The sequence below is a fragment of the Oreochromis niloticus genome, linkage group LG9 (assembly GCF_001858045.2).
Source record: "Oreochromis niloticus isolate F11D_XX linkage group LG9, O_niloticus_UMD_NMBU, whole genome shotgun sequence".
Lineage (NCBI taxonomy): Eukaryota > Metazoa > Chordata > Actinopteri > Cichliformes > Cichlidae > Oreochromis > Oreochromis niloticus.
This window is the reverse complement of record NC_031974.2, coordinates 1,638,934-1,660,140: the sequence shown is the minus strand read 5'-3', so window position 1 is coordinate 1,660,140 and position 21,207 is coordinate 1,638,934. Positions and strand designations below refer to the sequence as shown.

At 42.8% G+C, this 21,207-nt stretch overlaps 1 protein-coding gene and 1 non-coding gene across 16 annotated transcripts in view; both read right to left on the bottom strand.

Annotated features, from left to right (window-relative positions):
- unm_hu7910 (un-named hu7910) overlaps positions 1-21,207 on the bottom strand; it is a 44,430-nt gene that overhangs the window by 16,036 nt on the left and 7,187 nt on the right. For 4 of the 15 annotated variants that reach the window (XM_005468108.4, XM_005468110.4, XM_005468112.4 and 1 more), the window contains exons 4-6: positions 16,759-16,803; positions 14,774-14,842; positions 216-269 (exon numbers count right to left, since the gene is read on the bottom strand). In XM_005468108.4, the coding sequence (XP_005468165.1) occupies positions 216-269; positions 14,774-14,842; positions 16,759-16,803 (168 nt within the window). Of the gene's footprint in view, positions 1-215; positions 270-3,267; positions 5,911-7,497; positions 7,543-7,627; positions 7,676-8,189; positions 8,373-14,773; positions 14,843-16,758; positions 16,804-21,207 lie in introns of those variants that run through there. The other 11 variants (XM_005468114.4, XM_005468111.4, XM_025910513.1 and 8 more) reach the window with 8 other exon arrangements.
- Positions 1,376-1,449, bottom strand: trnat-agu (transfer RNA threonine (anticodon AGU)). Its single transcript has one exon. It is a non-coding gene; the product is annotated as a tRNA-Thr (tRNA).

Genomic DNA, 21,207 nt, shown 5'->3' with positions numbered 1-21,207 from the left:
GAGCTCCAGGGTGGAGCTGATATAGAACTTCAGTGTGAATGTGTGAAGCCGGTCAGGCTTTGTTGGCAGGACACGGAGACGCTCGCGGGTCCGGATCCACAGGTGGGAATGGGGTCAGCTCCCAGTGGTTTTCTCAGGTATCAGGTGAGAGTCAGCAGAGCCAGAGGGAGAGTGTGTGTGTGTGTGTGTGTGTGTGTGTGTGTGTGTGAACTTACCTGTTTGCCTCTCAGGTGTGTCTCCTACATGCAGCCTCTTTGCTTCTTTCAGTCCTGTTTAGTGTTCAGAATATAAATGTTTTAAAGACCACGCAAAGTTATTTACAGCTTTTTATTTGACAATTAAACATAAACCGAGCTCTCAAAAAACAGCGCTGATGAAATGTTAATTAACTGTTTACAAATCAGCTTTAAAGACTCGTTTAGTCCATAAAAAGCTTTTAAAAATCTCTGTATTTCTGATTTAAGGCCAACATTGAGGGACGACTGGTGTGAAACAGTAGATATGTACACTGGGAAACTTAAGGAAAAATGGTTCTCGTCCTTTTAAAAGTAGCATACACAAAAACCAGACTGAAGCACTCAGAGAGGAAGATGGGAAAGAGCAGAAGGAAACTCTGAATTGTGTGAACTTTATATATACCTGATTTGGTTTACAGCCAAGTGTGACAGTGCCTTTGAAAACAAAAAGCAGGGTTTGGTTTTTAAGACATTTAACCAACAGCAGCGGGGAGCTCGGGAGCGCCAGCACCCCGATAATCTTCCTGTGGAAGGAAATCCGAGCTGATAGGATCGGAGCAGCAAGCGCACGGTGAGCAGAGAAGGAAGCAGTGGTGGCTCGAGATAGGACTGAGCAGAGGAAGAGGGATTCTGCCCTCGTTATTAATGCTCGACAGACTTTGCTTTTGGACGGTTGGGGATGTTTGCATGTATTTTGGTTATGGAAAAAACCTCTCTGCACTAAGCAGAGACCTCCAGGGTCTGCTAGGCTTCACCTCAGCTAATTGAAGACCCTGAAGTGGACTTTTGCACTGTGTTTGTGCTCTTGGAGCCTTTAATGACATTACCTGACCAATAATATGCAGTGCTGCAGTGAGGTTATTGTACTAACAGATAATCCAAGAAGTCTGAGCTCCAGCTTTGGTGAGAGAAATAAGTGTGCATCCACATAGTCTCTGGATGCACTTGATAAGCAGACTCCACCCTCCTGCCCAATTTCAACAGCCTTTAAACAGCACATACAGCTGGTCTGTATAGGGACTGAACCCATAACATTGACATTACTAGCACCACGCTCTATCCCACTGAGCTAACAGGCCATGGCTCATGTTCATCCGTAACAACACAAACTTTGTCGAGGCATAAATAACATGAAACCTTGGCCCGTACGGGGGTTGAACCCTTGACCTTGGCGTTACTAGCACCACACTCTAACCAGCTGAGCTATCCAGCCTGCCTGCAACGCAGCAAGTGAAAATAGGTCTGCCATTAAATAGAGAGAACTAATGAAACAAACAGGGTTTAAAAAAATTACACGATTCTTTGTATTCTTTACAAATGAACTCATATTCTTGTAGCTTTCACATTTTTATTAAACCACAAGAAAGAAACCAAACTTAATGTGAGCAGGATTTATTCAGCAAAGGTTTTCTCACCTTTGGAGGAAAAGGAAAATAATTTCAGAGGCTGTGAAAGTTTCTTTATTCAGCTCACGACACGTGAGTTCCAGATGCTTCGTTAATTACAGGTTATTTTAAAAGCTGCTGTCCTCGAACATCCTTCACCTACGGAAGAGGATTAGGGCCACTGGGGAAAAAAGTGAGCACATCTTTTTTTTTTCTTCTTTTCCTGAATTCTGAGAAAAAAGTCAGAATTCTGAGATTAAAGTTAGAATTCTGACTTCAATCTCAGAATTCTGGAAAAGAAGAAAAAAAAAGATGTGCTCACTTTTTTCCCCCCAGTGGCCCTAATCCTCTTCTGTATTCACCACTTAGATCCACTACATGAGCACAAAACTTAAAAATCAGACTCCTTATACTGGCTCTCATTCTTTGAGCAAAAAACATGATAAGAAACACCATAAATTTCACCATCACATCATCAACCAAAGACAGTCTCATAAAAATGAGAAAAGACACAAAGACAACATAAATCTCATGAAACTGGCCTTCTGAAAATCAGCCTATGTTTCAAGAGGTCTGCAGCATTGAAAGAGCAGCAGTAACACAAGGGAAACAATCTGTGGGCTGCATCTGTAGATTAATGGTGAATTTATTGTGTTGCCCCTCCAAAAGCTTCTGAAGTCAGGCTACTACTTTCTGTGCATCAAATACAGTCATGTATGAGAGGTTTGTAGGGATGGGTACCGGTGTCCGGGGCCATGATGGCACCGGTTCTGACATAAACAGTAGTAACCAGACCGAAAAGCAGCGCACATTTCGGTGCTTTATTTCAGTGCTTTTTTTTTCCTGAGCCAATTCTAGCCAATCATTTTACGTTTCCGAGGATAGTAGGCGGGGTCAGGTACGTACGTTCTTTTAGAGCAGAGCTACAGATTAAAAATGCCCAAGGCGAAGCGATCAAAAGTCTGGCTGTACTTCACAGCAAAAGATGCAAACTCTGCAGCCTGCAACACGTGCTTTAAGCTGATACTGTGATACTGTCAAAGGAGGTAACACCTCAAATCTGATGAAACACCTGGCAACGCATAGCGTGTTTTTTTTTTAAAGCCGAGAAATGCGCCGTATTTGATAGCTTGCTGCGAGACCTCACACCGTGCACATCTGCTGCGGGTGTGGTGCCTGTTATCGGACCCGGAGTTAGCAACATCCCCCAAAAACCCGAAGAGTAGAGTCCTGGCCCCTAGCCCTGCCAGTGTAGCAGAAATGATGAGGATGATGATGGCAGCAGCAGCCGTTCTCCTCTGCGTGAGTAGCTTCATGTTGTTCATGTGTAATTAACGTTGAGTAGGCTAACCACATTATTACATTAATGCATGTAAGGTGAACTAGCAAACACCGTCGTAGTTACATGCGGCTGTCTTCTTGTTTGATGGCAGATACTCCTTCACCCTGGCCAAAAAGGCTAAAATGACCAAAGAAAAAGTGGAAAACGGTTTAACATGAGAGGTTTTTGGACAAAGTTTGTGTTTTTTCCATTGTTTAAGCACTGCTTCCAGCCAAGAGTGAGACCATATATGCCCTATAACTGCAGAAAAGGCTAACATTGTTATCTTTTTACAAAAATAACAGCTGAACATGAGAGGTTTTTGGACCAATTTTGTGTTCTCCATTCTTTAAGCACCGGTTTGAGCACCGTTTAAGCACCGGCACCGTTTCAAAAGTACCGGTTTGGCACCGGTATCGGATAAAAACCTAAACGATACCCATCCCCTAGTGGTTTGGGATTGAAGATGATCAACTTTTGGCTTAAAATACTAATTTCTAGTTCACCACAGTTCCAGCTGTGTGGTGTCTGTATCACAGTTAAGACTGAAGTAACGGGACTCAGGTTTGACCCCTTAATGAAGGTGTAATGTCCTGTAACTTTGTGCATGAGCAACAGAAGCAGAACATGTGGGAGGGAAAACATTTTAAACCTCTGTAAAACTTGAAGAGGGGTTTTTAATCAGATTGTGCATTTCCACCAAAATTAAAGTCATCGTATTTATTTAATTTACAAAGGAGACTCAAAATAACTGCCTAGATTGCAAAGTGCCAAGACTTTGCTGGGTGGTTACAAGACCTTCAAACCCCACCAAGCAGCTTTTCATCAGTTTCCTGAATATGGGAGGTGAGGCCGGCAAATCTGAGCCATGACCATTTGTGAGGTCATCACTTTGTCCCATGAGGTATTTTCTTCTTCTCTTCTAAGACGCTCTTCTCTCTCCTGACCGCCGTCATGCTCACTCTCTCAGTGACCTCACCTTTCACGTGCGAACTGTTCAGCTTTCTCTCCGGTAGCACTCGTCTCTTTAAGCCATTTCCTTGTCTTGCCACGCCCTCTTTCGCCAGCCGCTCCACCTCCATCTTATCCTTTTCAGTTTTCTCACGCTCTAGCTTCATCTTCGCTGCCCTCTCCAGTCTTTCCCGTTCCATCCTCTCCCTCTCTTTTCTCTCTGTCGTTTCTTTTCCTACTCTTTCTCGTTCTAATTTCTCCTTATCCTGTGCGATTCTTGCCCTTTCTTTAGCTAAGCGCTCCTTCTCTATCCTTTCCTTGTCCATCTTTTCCCTGGCGAGGTTCTCTCTTTCCTTAACAAGCCGTTCCCTTTCCAGTCTTTCTTTTTCTGCTTTCTCCTTGGCGACCTTCTCTTTCTCAAGTCGTTCCTTTTCTTTGGCGATCCTTTCTCTCTCCAATCTTTCCTTTTCTTTGGCAAGCCTTTCTTTCTCCAATCTTTCCTTTTCTTTGGCGATTCGTTCCCTCTCCAATCTTTCCTTTTCTTTGGCGATCCTTTCTCTCTCCAATTTTTCCTTTTCTTTGGCAATCCGTTCCCTCTCCAGTCTTTCCTTTTCTTTGGCGATTCGTTCCCTCTCCAGTCTTTCCTTTTCTTTGGCGATTCGTTCCCTCTCCAATCTTTCCTTTTCTTTGGCAATCCTTTCTTTCTCCAATCTTTCCTTTTCTTTGGCAATCCGTTCCCTCTCCAGTCTTTCCTTTTCTTTGGCGATCCTTTCTCTCTCCAATTTTTCCTTTTCTTTGGCAATCCGTTCCCTCTCCAGTCTTTCCTTTTCTTTGGCGATTCGTTCCCTCTCCAGTCTTTCCTTTTCTTTGGCGATTCGTTCCCTCTCCAATCTTTCCTTTTCTTTGGCAATCCTTTCTTTCTCCAATCTTTCCTTTTCTTTGGCAATCCTTTCCCTCTCCAGTCTTTCCTTTTCTTTGGCGATTCGTTCCCTCTCCAGTCTTTCCTTTTCTTTGGCGATTCGTTCCCTCTCCAGTCTTTCCTTTTCTTTGGCAATCCTTTCTTTCTCCAATCTTTCCTTTTCTTTGGCGATCCGTTCCCTCTCCAGTCTTTCCTTTTCTTTGGCGATTCGTTCCCTCTCCAATCTTTCCTTTTCTTTGGCGATCCTTTCTCTCTCCAGTCTTTCCTTTTCTTTGGCGATTCGTTCCCTCTCCAGTCTTTCCTTTTCTTTGGCGATTCGTTCCCTCTCCAGTCTTTCCTTTTCTTTGGCAATCCTTTCTTTCTCCAATCTTTCCTTTTCTTTGGCGATCCGTTCCCTCTCCAGTCTTTCCTTTTCTTTGGCGATCCTTTCCCTCTCCAGTCTTTCCTTTTCTTTGGCGATTCGTTCCCTCTCCAATCTTTCCTTTTCTTTGGCAATCCTTTCCTTCTCAAGTCTCTCCCTTTCTAATCTTTCCCTCTCTGCCTTCTCCCGCTCTGTTCTCTCTCTTTCATTTGCAATGCGTTCCCTCTCAAGCCTTTCCTTTTCAGCCCTCTCTCTTTCCAGTCTTTCTTTCTCCTGTTTCTCCCTCTCTGCCTTTTCCCTTTCCACCCTCTCTTTCTCCATTCTTTCCTTTTCTTCTCTAGCTGCCTTTTCTTTAGCAGGCCTCTCCATCTCCAGTCTCTCTTTTTCTGCCTTCTCTTGAGCCAACCTTTCTCTCTCAGCTTTCTCCTTGGCTTCCTTTTCCAGCTTCTCCTTCTCAATCTTTTCCTTTTCTATCCTCTCCTTTTCCAACCTCTCTGCCTCCTTCCTCCTCTCTTCCCTTTCCCTCTCCTGTCTGAGTTGATCCTCAGCCACCTCCAGCTCCTTCTTCTTCAGCTCCCACACTGCCTCCCTTGCTTCCTCCTCTTGGGTGAGAAAAGCCCTGATCTCAGCCACTGCAATGCGAGCGATCCTCTTGGCCTCCATCTTCTCATGGATCATCCTCAACTCGTTCTTCAGAGTCGACCGCAGCATGGCGCCTCGGACGATGTGGTCTGAGGCTTGAGGTGAAAAGTCATAAGATTACTGTCCACATGCTCACCACTATGACTCATTAGTGTGCTGGCACACAGCAACCAAGGAAATGTTAGAGATGCAGGGGAAGAGATGCAAGTCCAATGTTAGGGTCAATTTAGAAGCCACAAAAATGGGGTCTTCGAATGTTTAAAGACTTAGGATTATGTTGCTTTTACAAAACATCCACAGAGTTCAATTTATTAGAATCAAGGATTAAACGATCCTTGTGAAGAACACATCATTGTGTACGACGTGAGACTCATGAAAATCAAACCTTATCCGATTTAAATTTGGCCGATTTCACCTTCATGGTCGTCGCTTTCCCTACCTCTGGACGGCTTCCACTACTGCTGGTATTTCCTGTTCTGACCACTTGTACTTCCTCCACTGTCTCAAAACAGCAAAATCTTCAACTTCATCTTGTGGAAGGGAACAAATTAATGGGGACACAATTCTGGCGAGATGTGGTCAGCCTACAGCTCCAGATAGTGCTGTAGGTGGGTAACATCTTAGAGGCAAAAATAAAAAAACAGTCGATTTGTCACACAGATTCCTAGTTCAGGTGTTTTCCTCCGAATGTTGTTCAGTTTAAAGAGTCGGGACTTTACAGTAAAGTCTGTCTGAACAGTCTTTCTCTGGGAGTTTAATTTCATATCTTGAAAAAAAAAGTCTTGCTCATGACGGACTAGCTTTGGGCTCGGACACAATAGACTCTTTGAGTCAGAATAGCTCTTTTAGTCTCTTGGTTGCAGCTGGAGACCCTGTAGTTATCACCATCTTTGATCTACGACATGAAATTTGGGTCAGTTTGAAGCAGAAGTTTGGTCTCTGCTCTGCAAAAGTTAGAGGACTGGGGTGAAATCACAGACAGGAAAGTGCAAGTAGCCACTTCCAGGGATGTCCAGTGATGGAAACAGTCCGGGGTGAAAGGGAAGATAACCTTGAAGCTGATATCAGCCAAATTTTAATTGACTAAAGGGGCGACCATAATAGGTATAACTGACTGTTGGTCACAGTGGATATTCGAGGCTCCGGTTGCCTAAATAACTCACGTTTACCATCCTAGCATGGCTTAACCTCCTAGGACCTGCCGTCCACATATGTGGACATCACATTTTTGGTTATTTAGACCAAAATACTCTATTTTGCTCTACATGGGCCTGATATCCACTTACGAGGACATTATACTGCTAGTGTTCTATCAAAATTTTAAATGAATATCCTCATTTGTGGCTCTCATTTTTCTTAAAAACAAAAATAAGGTAAAAAAAATAATAAAAATCTGGCAATTCTTTGTTTTTACATTCATCGGGCCCCAATATGGCCAAATATCAAAGAGAAATTAAAAATGCATGTCGTGGAAGAGTTCGGGTCTTAGGAGGTTAACTAATGGTGCCCTTTGCTGTCACTGGCAGTTGCTTCAATCACTGACTTCAAAGTTGTGGACACCCCTTAAGTTTTCGGATTTTTATGGCTCTTTTTTCCTAACAATCACACTTTCTGCATTCTTTAAATATAAAATTATACACATTACAGGACACTCTGGACATGCAGTTGTCAGGTTTTAATACCTCGAGTCGTGTTCTTCTTCTCAGCAGCCTCTCCTGTAACCTCTACTAATAATACACAGAGGGAAAAACAGCCCATGACACTCAGCAGTACCAAAAATTCAGGTACAAACCCACACAGAGGGATTGCTACCTTCTGGGAGTTTAACCTCAGCATCAGTGGACTTTAACACCTCATCTTCTAGGAGGACAAACAAATCAGAGAGTTTGATAGTGAAGGTCTACATGCCGATAACAGAAAGCCAAACTAGCACAGCAAGCAGTGCAAACAACAAAAACTTGACAATAAAAGAAAACATTGACGATTTCAGGCGTCTCAGAGTGGCTTCTGGGACAGAGAGTGTCTCTTTGGACTCTAGTTATCCTGACTGAAACTAACATTTCTGAGCACTCCTTCATGCCTTGGCATCACTGGTCTGAAACAACTTCAGTGATCTTGTAACACTTCAGTCAATGCTGAGGATGTATGCACAACTTTTACTCGAGATAAACACTCTCAAACATGTAAAAACATTACTGTATTTAATGGTATTAGTGTATTTTAGAATATCCGTCATAGACAAAGAAACACAAACAGAGCCACTAAATAAAGTCATAAATGACCTCACTCTGTAACAGAAAGGCAGACAGTTTGAGAGTTAAGGCTGTTATGAGCTCAGTTAGTCACTCAGCATCAAACGGAGTCGTGCAGATACCTTTCCTTTTTCCTCTCTTCTTCACCTCTTTCTGCTCCTCTACAGGGTTTAAGAAGCAGACACACCCGTCAGGTGAGCGCACGGCAGGATGTGACCTCACACAAACACAAACACAGAGTCTCTGTACACTACCTTTCCTCAGCCTGTCTCTCCTTAGAGCATAGCCTTTTAACTTCTTATCATCTGAACCGATGCACAGAATAAAAGGAAGGTAAACACAATCAGCTGTCACACAAACAAATAAACAAATTATTACAGGTTTTTCCTGCACAGATGAAGTTTTGTTGAATGTGAAGAGGAATCAGACCGAGATCCTAACAGGTTGTCTGTGAAGGTTCTCAGTCATCCAGGTGATCGTAGTCTAAGGAGCTCGGAAACAAAAGCGTCTGGACTTCTTTAGTTTTGTTGAAGACGTTTCATCCGAGAAGCTTCTTCAGTTCTCAGCTGGTGGAGAGTCCCAGATTTTTAAGCCCTAAAGACGTCCAGACGCTTTTCTTTCCAAGCTCCTTAGACTATCTCAACAGGTTGTTAATCAGACTTTCAGTCATGCATAAAAGACATTTACAATTAAAGTTTCCATAAATAACAGGACTATTTAAAGACACTGCTGTTAAATGAGATAACAAAAGTCCATTCAGGACATATCATCGTTATGGTTCACTCCCTAAAAGCAAATTATAACTGAGGTGAAGATGCTCTTATGCTTTCTTTTACAATACCATATAATACGAAGGTTTGATGTTCAAACACTGACAAGTTTCTATTTTAGAAAAATGTATAAATTAACTATTTAATCTGTTCACTGTCCACGTTTTTGTTGATATTTGGCGAAGCCTAGCTGTACAAGGCCACCGTATGGAAAATAATTAATGTGTCTTTGATCTGATCTGCACTTTATTTCATTTCTCGTCACAGCTGACCTGCATCCTCTAGGTCAGTGTTTCCCAACCACTGTGCCGCGGCACATAGGTGTGCCGTGAGGAATGATTAGTTAATGATTAGTACTCTAAGTGACCAGCGCGAGTAACAGGCAGAACAATTCCATTCTCTTCAACTAGAGGGCAGTACAACTACCTCCTCTAATTAAATGGGTTGCCAACTGCCAGTAAAACAGAAGAAGAGGAAAACGATCAATATGCTTTTTGTGACATTTGTGTTCGGTAGTGTGCCGTGTGATTTTTCTAATGTGAAATATGTGCCGTGGCTCCAAAAGGTTGGGAAACACTTCAATCGTCTGCAGCTTTGAACACAAAAAAGCCCAAAAAGGCATCCAAAGGTCAGAGGTGAGAGGTCTAACATAAGATGTGCACATTAGTGTTTTACAGGCAGAAAAATATAAGTTTTGTTAAAATGCACAAAGTGTTAATAAGAAAAGGACACAAGCAGCAGTTGATAACCACCTGAAAGCTGATGTTAGTTTAACTGAAGCCAGATAAGGTGAAGATATCGGGCTATGTTGAGCCTGCTGTGTAGTGCAGGCATCAGGGAACAGAGCTTTTCTGATGCAGCATCTGACCAATCAGAAACATGGACGTTTCTGCAGACTGCAGAGCGACCGACTCTCTAAACAAAGACAAAGCAGCGTGTGTACATGGTGTATATTAATAAAGTTTATTTAAAGCCAGGAAGGGCTGTAAGTTAGCAGATTTATTATTATCACAGCTCTCATGATGACACAGTTACAGCTAGTATTATATTAATCAATGTGAGATATTTTCTCATGGTGACTTAAACCTGTGCAGAGTTCAGAAAGCAGACCTTCAGCTGCAGTCGTGCTGTTGATGAATGGGGAACAAGTAAAGGAAGGAGTCAACACATACGAGTGATAAGCGCTCTATTTTAGGATTTCACGCTGAGCTTATAGAACAATAATGATGTTTTTACACTTAAGAAGTTTAAAATTGCTCCGACAAAGCGGCTCATCGGGTAAAGACTTCAGACTCTCTCTAAAAACCTTTGGTCCTCTTACGTTCCACGCTCTGAGTTCTGAGGGATCATGGCAGGACTTTGGTGAGAGGCGGTGATTTCATACCAGCTGATCTCTTATCTCAACAATAACCTGGTGTGAAGCAGGTTAGGCCAGCGGCACAAGTTACCACAAACAGCGAACCTTCTTTATAACCCTGACAACTCCCGAGTGACCTCACAGAAGTCAGACTTATGTTTCTGAGCCACTGGTATGAAATGAGTGCAAACTGATCTCACACCTGATGATGCCATAACCTGACACGACCCGCCCTCGACTGCACGGACACCGCAGCCACGCTGGCTGATTTTCTGGGTCCTACAGACACCATTTTAGGAGGAGAACAGTAGGAGGGAGAAACTTCACTGCTGGCAGAGCCGGCTTCTCAGGTATGAAGTCATAAAAAATACGTAACAATGAAGAAGCACACACCACGAATAAGCACCAAATCCTGCTTCAAACTCCAGATTTCTGATCAGTTTTAGCAACATCACCGTAAAGATTTAAAAACTGACCCGAACAAAACCATGTGACTTTTTGTTACCGAAACGTAGACACACAGTGTGCAGATTTAAATCCTCTGAATCAAACTTACTGCAGAGAAAATAAAACCCACCAGTTTATGGGCTCAAATACATTAGATTTAACAGCAATGTACAAATGTATTTACAAAAATAAATAAATGTTGCAAACTGCACCATCACCTAAAATAAAATAACTCATAAAAGGCAAACGCAATTATGCTGCGTACAAAAATGAGATAAATAAAGGTGAATAAAGACCATAAACGCTCTCCGTGACACCAAAGATCCTGTCCTTGAATTTTTTAAAACTGACCTGTGACGACAGATATTTTAGGATAACTGATTTTATATTACATAACATTGTAACGCTTATACGGAGGACCAAAAGTGTAAACATTAATTAACAAATTAAATGACTAATATATTTAATATTTCACTGTTAAATGCATCATAAATTATACAGAAATTAATGAAGGTGTTAGAATTTCAGAAAATGTGACAATAATTACTTTTCCCTTTTGAATAAATTTAGTCTGAATTCTTCCATTGTATTATTTTTTATTTGTTTCCCTTTGACTGGATGTCAGTGGTGTCTTGTAGGATTTTATTTTTATATTGTGAATCATTTACTGGCTTGTTTACTATCCTGGCACTTTCGACCCTCCATACAGTACAGCTACAGCACTGAAGCACTGGTTTCATTGTTTGTTTCTTACTTCAAGTTTACATTTTGTTCACGGTCGGTCGGTTATGTCTTCTGTCTGTTTAAATATGTTATCATGAATGAGAGCGGAGGTAACAGCTGGGTTAAATTCAAACTCATTATCGTCCCTAAAAATGAATTTCTCTCAGTTTTCCTCCAGTTGCCACGAGGACCTGCTTTACCGTTTGACCTTTGACCTCGCAGGACGTTTTTATCTGATGGAGAAAATCTGTTAATGTCAAACAAACGAATCAGTCCCGTAGATCGACCGTTATCTGGAATCACTTCAGCCTTCAGTTCTTCCTGCTTGTGGTGTTTCGCATTTATTAAATAAAACTCCGACCAGTCTGCCCTCTTTGGCCTCCTCCAGTCATACTGGGCTACAGAACATCCCAGTCTGGTCGGAACCAGGCAGACTCCCTACCGCCTGTTCTCTGCTTCCTGTCCTTCTATTGGTTCTGGAGGTCCAGTATGACCCCTTTAACCTCCCCGTCATCCGAGGAGGCTGTCCCGCCCTCCTCCACCTCCTCCTCCTCCTTCATCATCTCAGAGGCTGCTGCTTCCTCCTCCTCACCCGGCTCTAAGGGCGAGGACACTACGTCATAAAGGAAGGTGAAGAAGCCATAGATCCAATCAGAGCCCTCCTCAGCTAAAATATTAAGAACCTCCTCGAGCGACTCGGCATTCGCACTACCGCTGCCATCTTTGGTCAGGCCTGACGGAAGAGAGAGGAAGAGAAGAAAAAGGAAGGGTGGAAGTGCAGAGGGGATCAAAGGAGGGAATATAAAGGAAAGGAAGTGGAAATGATGCGATGGAGGGAGGATGGATGGGGGGAGTAAACTGGAACAAAAAAGTATGGTAAAATAAATAAATACAGGGTGATGAGACGGGACAAGAGAAAGATAGTGAGTTAAAGATGAATTATAGACATTTAATAAAGATTTTACTTCCTGTCTTGACCACGTCAGGTGACCTCTGACACGCTGTCCACTCAATAAAAAGGAACAGAGGCGGCCATGTTCCTGCTAAGTCTACTTCAAACACGACATCTATAACACAGCTTCCCATTAAGACTTCATACTGCCAGCAGATGCTATCAACACTCTGCTGTTATTTACAGGAAGTTACAATACTTAATACATGCCTGGCCCTATCAAAATAAAGACTAAATGCATTTCTTGTTTCCTGTCATATATCACCTGTTCAAACTCTGGATGTTTATTTTAAACAACGTTTCAAACAATGAGATCAGCAGATTGATGTAAACACTCATTTTCACACAGTTTTTTCTACTCTTAGATCTGTGTGATGTCACAAGGAGGGTTTTACCTGATATGGTCATTTCACACAAGCCCCACCCACATTGCTTAAAGGGAGCAGCTACTGTGGCTCAGAGCAGACAGAAGATGAACCACACTGTTTAGTTTACTGACAACAGAAACCTAAAAAAGTAAAAGCGCTCGGTTTCATAAATAATAAGATAACCATCATCCTTGAAGTGAAAGACAGAGCAGAAAACTGATCTTTGAGATACATAAACAGAAGGTTTCAAATGAAAAGCTCTGCTTTTGTTGAATGTAAGCAATGAAAGTTACTGAAAGTCAAGGAAAAGTGTCCAAAGCTACAAATCATGCAAACAGAAAGCGATCCCTGCAGCTGCAGCAGATCCATTTCTACCTGAAGATCACAGGTGGGCTGTGCTGTTCAGGCCGTGTGGATTTAAACACTAGTTTTCAAACTGGACACAGCTGCGTAAAAAAGCTGCTCTAGTAGTCACAGATATTCACAATCCTTTAATTGTTTAAAAGTGAGCCAAGTCGAGGTTTTATGAAAACAACCAAACACTAAGTGCTAAATCTGAACCAGTGAAATAATGAACGGTGTTTAAGGCCCTTCTGACACCTCAATACACTAAATTTAAGTAGAAATGATGGAACATAGTCTGGTTTTCTAGTTAGGTATAGAAATATTCGACAGTGCATTAATCTCTACAGCACTCTGATCAGTGATGTTCTCCGTTTATTGTGCAGGATTTGTGAAACTCTACAGGACGTTTTTCTCTCCATCCATTTTCTACGTATGTTGTTTCAGGTCATGGGGGCAGCGAACTGAACCTCCCTTTCCTTGACCTCTCCTCGGGCATGTCCTTCAGCAGTCCCAAGCCCTCTGAGACACATAATCTCTCCAGCGTGCCCCGTGGTCTCCACCCAGTAAGACTTGAGCGAACCACCCAATCTTAGAAGTGTCCAGTCCAGGAGTAGCAGCTCGAGTCCGAGTGCCTACCGAACGACCTCAGAGAAAGGCTGAGGGGCTGCTGTGCCAGCTTTTTGTGGGGAATTGTATTAATATACATCTGTAATGTATCATTTATAAAATATTTTTGTTTTTATATACCAGAGAAGGTTCTGTAAACGTGTTAATGCTTAAAAGGTTAAAGTTGTGAACACCTTCCATGAACAGCCCGAAAGCAGAACTATGACAGTGTACAAAAAGGTCAATTCTTGTAACATCCAGATGTTCAGCTGATGTCGGTTTAGTAATTACTTGAGGAAGCGTGACCATGACGTCCTCCTCTCTCGTGGGAAAAGCCTACCTCACTTTCTCTTCATGCTGGAGATCCAACCCACACTGACTGTCTCACTTTTTCCCAACCAAACAGCCAACAATCAAAAATCAACATTTACACCACCTAACTACACCCTGAAACATGACAACACAACTGCTGTCTCATGGAATACACGTCCGTTTAAGACCTTCTTTTCTTGATTTATAACTTCATAGATTTCTGTAACGACCTGCAGGGACACTGATACAGTAGATGAGGCACGTCTTTGTGGTAGCGATGGACATTTAAACTGTCAGAACCGGCCCTGAGCTGAGCTCATTTTCACTTATTTTTATTGCAGTTCTGCAGTCGTCGTCTTTATATTTGCATGCTTCCCCTGTTTTACAGCACCATCTGATCTCATGTGTTTTTCCTCTATGTATGATGTTCACCATTAGCAAATAGCACTCAGATGCATTACTGTCCTTCCATCATAGCAGGCATGAAGAAAACAAGTTGGAAAAAAATCTATGTTTCAAGTATATGAATGCCACAGTGCTATGAGGAAGATCAGAGTTAACAGCCTAAAATAATACAGAGCATTTAATATCAGCGAGCAGACTCGTGGCCCACACTTTTATCTCTGAGCATCTCATTGGTCTTTGCAGTCACGCTGCTGACTCCGTGTTAAACCTGAGCTTTGTGGCTCCCTGTGATGTTTCAGCTTTAAACTCAGTTTATGTTTGACGGGTTAATCTCTGAATCCGAGGCACTGTCACACATCTGTAAACCACATCAGGCAGGCAGAGCAGCGGGCAGCAAACAGCAAAATGAAAGCAGACTTGCCGAGCAGAACTTTGGCGTCCTCCACGTCAAAGTCTCCGTCTCCGTCTGTGTCGTAGGCCGTCAGTTTACCTGGAGGAGGAAGAGGAGGAGATGAAGTTAGACCAACAAGTTCTATACAACATGAAAAACCCTCTTCATCCCTTGATAAGGTTGGTGTTAGCTGAATGTGCATGTGAATGCAACTATCAGAGTGAACTATAATGTGCCACCCGTCTTGGATCATACTGAATAAAACTGTGAGCCCTTTTTGTAAATTTTGGTTAGTCCAAGAGAGAAAAAAAAGAAAGGAAAGGAAAAATGCTCATCTCTGTGCTGACATCACGGCGGCTACATCTGTCTCTACACCATCCATGGTTTGCATTCACCAGTTTTGTTAAGTTCTCCATTTGATGCCATTAAACCAGAGCAGAGGAAGATGTAATGAGAGGATGTTACTAAAAGAGCTCAGATGGTGAAAAAGGACAAAGAAAAATGTAACAAACTGTGTTTTTGATGTTTTTCATCTCTCTGTAGCATGGGATAAATAATTTTTCTTTATGGTTTCGCACATATCAGGCCTTCGGTCTTGTTTTACATTTTCTGTCTGATGCTCTCACACGGCCGGTCCAAACACCATTGTTGGGCTTTGAGTCACAGCAGTGATAAAAGCTTTTCCCAATAGAAGAACTGAAAGTGTAGAAAGGTGGTGACCTCTGTCTCCTTCTACCTCCAAATAATAAAATGGTAGTCATCTTCAGACCATGTGACAGAGAACAGGTTAACTTCTTCTGTAAAGCAGCGGTCTGTGTAGGAATAAAAGCATCCTCTCTGGGTGAGCAGGTGGTGATGAAATGCGGCGGCCTGGGTTTGGGTTCGAGCCCGACCCGCGGGCCTTTGCTCTGTGTCTTCCCCCTGATCTCTCTCCCCCCTTCCATGCCTATGCTTCACTGCTGCTCTATCAAATAAAGGCAAAAATAGTCACAAAAATAAAAGCATGCATCAGTGTGTTAAAGTGCACAGAGGAAGTGGCTCTGTTAAAAGAGGAAGGATGTGGTGATGAGGAGAATTATGTCTGTTAGATACCAGCAGCCCCGCCGATCAGACCCAGACTCAACTCAGACCACAAATCGAAAGCATTTAAAAAACTGCTGTTTAGTTTTGTGGACCTCTCAGTTAGCCGGACCACAAAAACGTATAAAACAGTAAAATATAAAACAAGCACCTTTTGGTTGGTTTGGTTGTTGCCATTCAGTTGCATCATATTAAAGAGAAGGCAGACATGTCTACACACACATTCACCACCAGGCAGAAGCTTACCAGACGGTAAGCCAATCTCTTAACCTTTTAACTTTCTGTTTATTTAATTTTCAATCAAACCTATCCTTACTGAGTTAATAAAGGTTCTGTTTCATTCCCTCCTGACGTCCCGTGACAGTAAACGAGGTAGGCATGTCTCCTTGCAGGACGAGATAAGATTTAAGCAGAGTCACTCAGTGGACGTCATGCAGGAAACTACAACTCTGCCAATTCCTGGAAAACAGCTGTGCTGCTCACCTGGAGTGTTTGCTATGGAGACTGGATACTGGCTGCCATGTGGTAACCAACAGTGTACATGTGCAGGCGGCCTACACTCAGACATGCGGCTTTGTTTACAAGCACAAGGAGACACAAGGTAACCACCTCGATTATCACCACTGAAAGTCGACAGGGAATTCACAGAACCGTAGTTACCACTGTAACTTCCTTTACATTAACTCACTGTACAATCTGGCAGAGCTCTGCCTCTAATTAAACTCTCTTCATCAGCTTGGATATAACTTCTCAGCTGCTGTTTGTTCACATTCTGCCAAAACCTTTAAAGTTCATTTTTCATTTAAAACTATTTTAAAAACATTAATGTGATTCTTCCATCTCCAGCTTGCAGTCACAGTGGGCTCTGATGAAATCAGGGTGTAATACGATGGATGGAGATGAGTAGTTATGGCAGGTAAACGTTGAGACCGTACCTTGTAAAACTTCAGAAAAGTTCATACGAAACTCCTTAGCTCTGGCTGCGTGCAGAGATAACACAGAGAGAAGAGGAAGAAGAGGAGGGAGGAAGATAGAGAGGCCACAGGAGGTTAAAGCACTGCAGAGTCACTGTTTAGATCAGCACAGTCATTACGAAGATGTGCACGATGTGAGTTTATGTTTCCTAAACATATCACATATGCACTGTTTACACAGCAAATAAAGACTTTTATTAAACAGATCCCGATGCACAGAGCAGATATCAGCCTGTAATGCTTTACCATTCATTTTGAGACACTTTGCCTTACAGATATTAAACGACTTTTTCTGCCACATTCTTTTCTTATTTACAAAATGCAGTTTGGATCATTTGGGCAGCAGCAGACTTGTTTTTGTCCCACGTTTTAAACCAGTTTGCCCGGTGAGTCACGTTATTGAACGATGGTTATCAGCATTAGAAAAAAACAAGCCTTCCAGGACACACACACACACACACACACACACACACACACACATACACACACACACACACACACACACACACACACGATGCGTGCTAGCTGCAAAAACAAGTGCAACCACAGATTGTGTGACTCTGGCCACAAAAAGCAAAATACAGCAGCTGTCCCCAATAAAGTTGTTTGTTTGTGCATTTTCCCACCACTTCCAGCACACCTGACTGATTTAGAGAGTTTTTGCTCTGTGCTTCTATTTAAACTGTCAAAATTGGTGACCCATCAACCTGAATTCAATTTGGAGACAAAGGAAAACGTTGCAGAAAGGTGAGGTGGCGAGCAAAGACTGTGTTAGTGTGGCCAGTTCATTTATAAACATATAAACAAACTGATATCTTACATATTTTTGTAGCTGGCTGTCAGTCACTAGCATAAAATCCCAAACTCAGTTGCCTAGCTAACCCTCTAATGTATTTAACGCACCCTCTTAAGTCAGTCAGTGGCATCCGTCACTCCCATTGGTGGTCATTGAATCACTCACCTCCGGGTTAAGAAGCATTTAATTCTGATCACTTATTGTTGACACCGGTGACGTTATACTGTCTAGGTTCAAACAGATACATCAGCGTAGAGGCCGATATTAGCCGTCTGCCAATACTTTAGTATCTGTATTTCTAACGACTGGTCAATGAAAACTAGAAAAAAAATAAGGAAGAGACGGGAGAAACGGCTTTCAAACCACATTATGAATGTTTATGTTGCATGGTTTTTCCACTAGGGGGCGCTCTGTAACTTCCCTGTCACCAACAGGAGTTTGGAACGAGAAAAAGTCAATAAAACAAGACTGATTTTAAACTGCATTGCATCTTCGTCTTTAACAGCTCATTAACAAGTCCACAGAACGAATACCAGGAAATCTGTTCATGATTACGACGACTGAGAGAAAAACCAGCCCCTCATCAGAGTTCGTATTGTTCCCTTCAGCCCTGAAGCTCCAGGGAACAATCCGAACGACGCGGTGCAGAGGTGCATGGAGTGATGACTCTGAAGGGGACATCAGCCAGTTTTAAACTGGATATTTAGACGCTGCTGCTGTAGTCGGCACTAGAATACTAATCAATTTAAAACTGTTTTTTCATCGACATTATGGTCACCCTCAGCTGACTAACAGCACAAAGCACCGTACATTTCAGAGGCCGGTTAGATTCTTAAAGTTTGGGCTTTCCTGCTTCGTACACACAGTATTTGTAGGGACAGTGTTTAACCTTCCACATGATGATGTGTTCAGTGTTCAGCGTTTTTTGAGTCCGTTCTTTCTTTCTTGACATAACCACAAGTCTCATCTTTTCTCTCCTTTACAGAAACACTGAATCAGCCATCGGTTTAGCGCAGTGGGTGAGCGGGCGACCGTATGTCATACAGCTGGAGAGCAGCCGGCCCAGGTTTGAGTCCGAACCGCAGCCCTTGCTCTTTTTCTGCTTTCCTGTCAATCTTGACTGCATCTGTCTGAAGAAGACTAAAAAGCAGAAACACTGACAGGAGTTCGCCGTTTGAATCTCTGCATGCTGTGCAGCTCACGGCATGACGTGATCCAAACTGCTGTACAGAGGCAGAGTCAAGCAAACGGGGCTCACGTCTCAGCGCTGGCCTGTCTCACTGTGGTTATGATTTCCATACAATGAAACCTCGTAACTGAGAGCTGACACAGTTATCTCAACAGGAAGTTGCTCACAGCTGTGGCCGATGTGTGTGCACGATGGAGTCATGAAGTCTACAGATACGAAGTCATGTATCAGCCTGACGGAGGGAAGTTTGAGATGAGGATCAGTTTGTACTATGACACAGCAGAGTCGCCGCTTTCGCTGTCGTTACCTTTCAAACTCGTTTTCCCACAAAGAAGTCGAGCGAGAGTCTTGAGATCAGTCCACTGTGGCATTGTTACGCATCCTTGTTGCTTTCAGGTCTTTGAGTTACGACAGGTGGCAGCCGTCTCCTGGTTTCAGCGTTTCCTGTGCAGATTTTACGAATGGCACTCTTTTACCTGGAAGCTTAACCTTCCAGCCTTATTTTGGGACTGATATCTCAGTGTGAAATTTCTTCAAATTTGGCACAGCCTGTGACTCAACAATGAACTGATCAGAACTGCGTGATCAAACAGCAAAGTTGCCGTGACTAAAAAACAGCCAGAGCCCAAGAAACAAAACCAAAAAAATCCCCCAAAACTATTTTACTGACCCTAACTGAAGTCAGTAGCTCAAAAACAGAAGAGGAAATGGTGGCTGTATTTCATATTGAAACTGTAGTGATTGTAAAATGTGACCAAAAGTCTAGCGGGCACACATTTCAGCAAACTTCCCTCTGGCTCTTTGAGGTTTGGTCTATCTGGGCTCTGTTTTTTCCGGAGTTCGTGCAAAGCTTCACAGACTCCAACCTGGGCTCGGATGGTATTTAAGCTTAATACCTTTCTGACAGTAACATAGTATGTAAGGTTGAAAGCTGTTAATAACCCAACCAACCACAGACCACAGCAAACGTATATATATGTGTATTTTCAGGCCACAAGAGCACTTCCTCCTGCTTGTCTCACTCCTTTTGGTATGCACACCAAAAAGCAGCACTGCTTTAAGCTGCAGACATTCAGAGCCTAAACAAACGGCTAACAGCACATGTAAATGATGCTTTTGCTGCTTAAATCATTCAATCACAGCACGTATGTGTGGAATACATTTCTTTGTGCACACAGACCAAAACCTTACTGTTACTGTACTTTTGAAATGCCGTGTTTGTGCACGTCTGACTGAGAGGAAGGCGCTGTGAAAACTCGGCATCAAACCACATGAAGATGTCGCCGGGTTCCTGTACAAAAACCACTACTTTGACATTGTGTTTCAGTGTGTGTGAACGCTCGAGATCCAGACAGAAATGCTGCTGAGAACCAAACCAAAGAGGCCAATAGAGGCATGTCTTCTTCTCCGCACACGGCGGGACTCCACAAACGTTCTCACGCTGCTCTCACGTTGGAGACGAACCCGATCGAAGAAAAAGACTGCTAAGGATCGTCATCTTGTAACATTTAGATGTAACCATTACATGCTCCATGATCCACTGTGGTGAGCCCACAGCTGAGAGATAAACCTGATTAGTGGACAGCACTGTGATTGGTCAGGTAACGCTGCGTCAGGATCAATGATGATCCAGGGTCAGTAAAGACATGTTGGGCTGTCTGTACCAACCAGAGTTAAATTATTTAACTCATAACTCATTTTTTATAGTTTGGGAGCAAATTTGTGAAAAATTATGAAGCAACAGAGTGACGAGGTGGTGGTGCTGCAGCAGCTCACAGCAAAGAGGCAGGAAAGTGAAAGATAAGATAAAAGATAAGGCGTTTATCAATCTGACATCAGAACTTTCAATAAGTCTGTTATAAAAGCATCTGATCGAGATAAACAGCAGTGGTTTAAAACGCAGAGCCTGAAGATATGGCAGGAGGCCGTCTTCAGTGCTCTGGAGCGATCAGGTGACCCACCTACTGTGGCCTGGGTTTGAATCCGCCCTGGGTCATTCACTGGGTGCCTCTGCCTACAAACTAAAAAGCCAGCTTTCTCTAAGCACAGAATCTGTTTCCTCGTTTTCATCTTTAGAAACATCACGACATCATCGTGTCGACTTGACAAAAAGTTTTGGAATTTTGTGTCGTTTTTTCAGAAACGCACTTGGTGTGTAAACAAAGACGATCTAATTTTATGTGAACTTCTTCTTCCGCTTCTTCGTGGATATCAGACTTTACTGTAAAACGCGGGAGAACGGCCACGCTTTATTTGGACCGTTTGAAACTCCAGGCGCTGCCTCAGAGTTCGATGTTTGAACAGGCAGATTATCACACAATCCTACTTTCACTGCATGTGACTGTAAATAAAGACAACATGGAGTGCTGTTACTAAACACGGCCTGCTGCTTGGTGAGATGTTTTATTTATCCTGTTTGCTGACT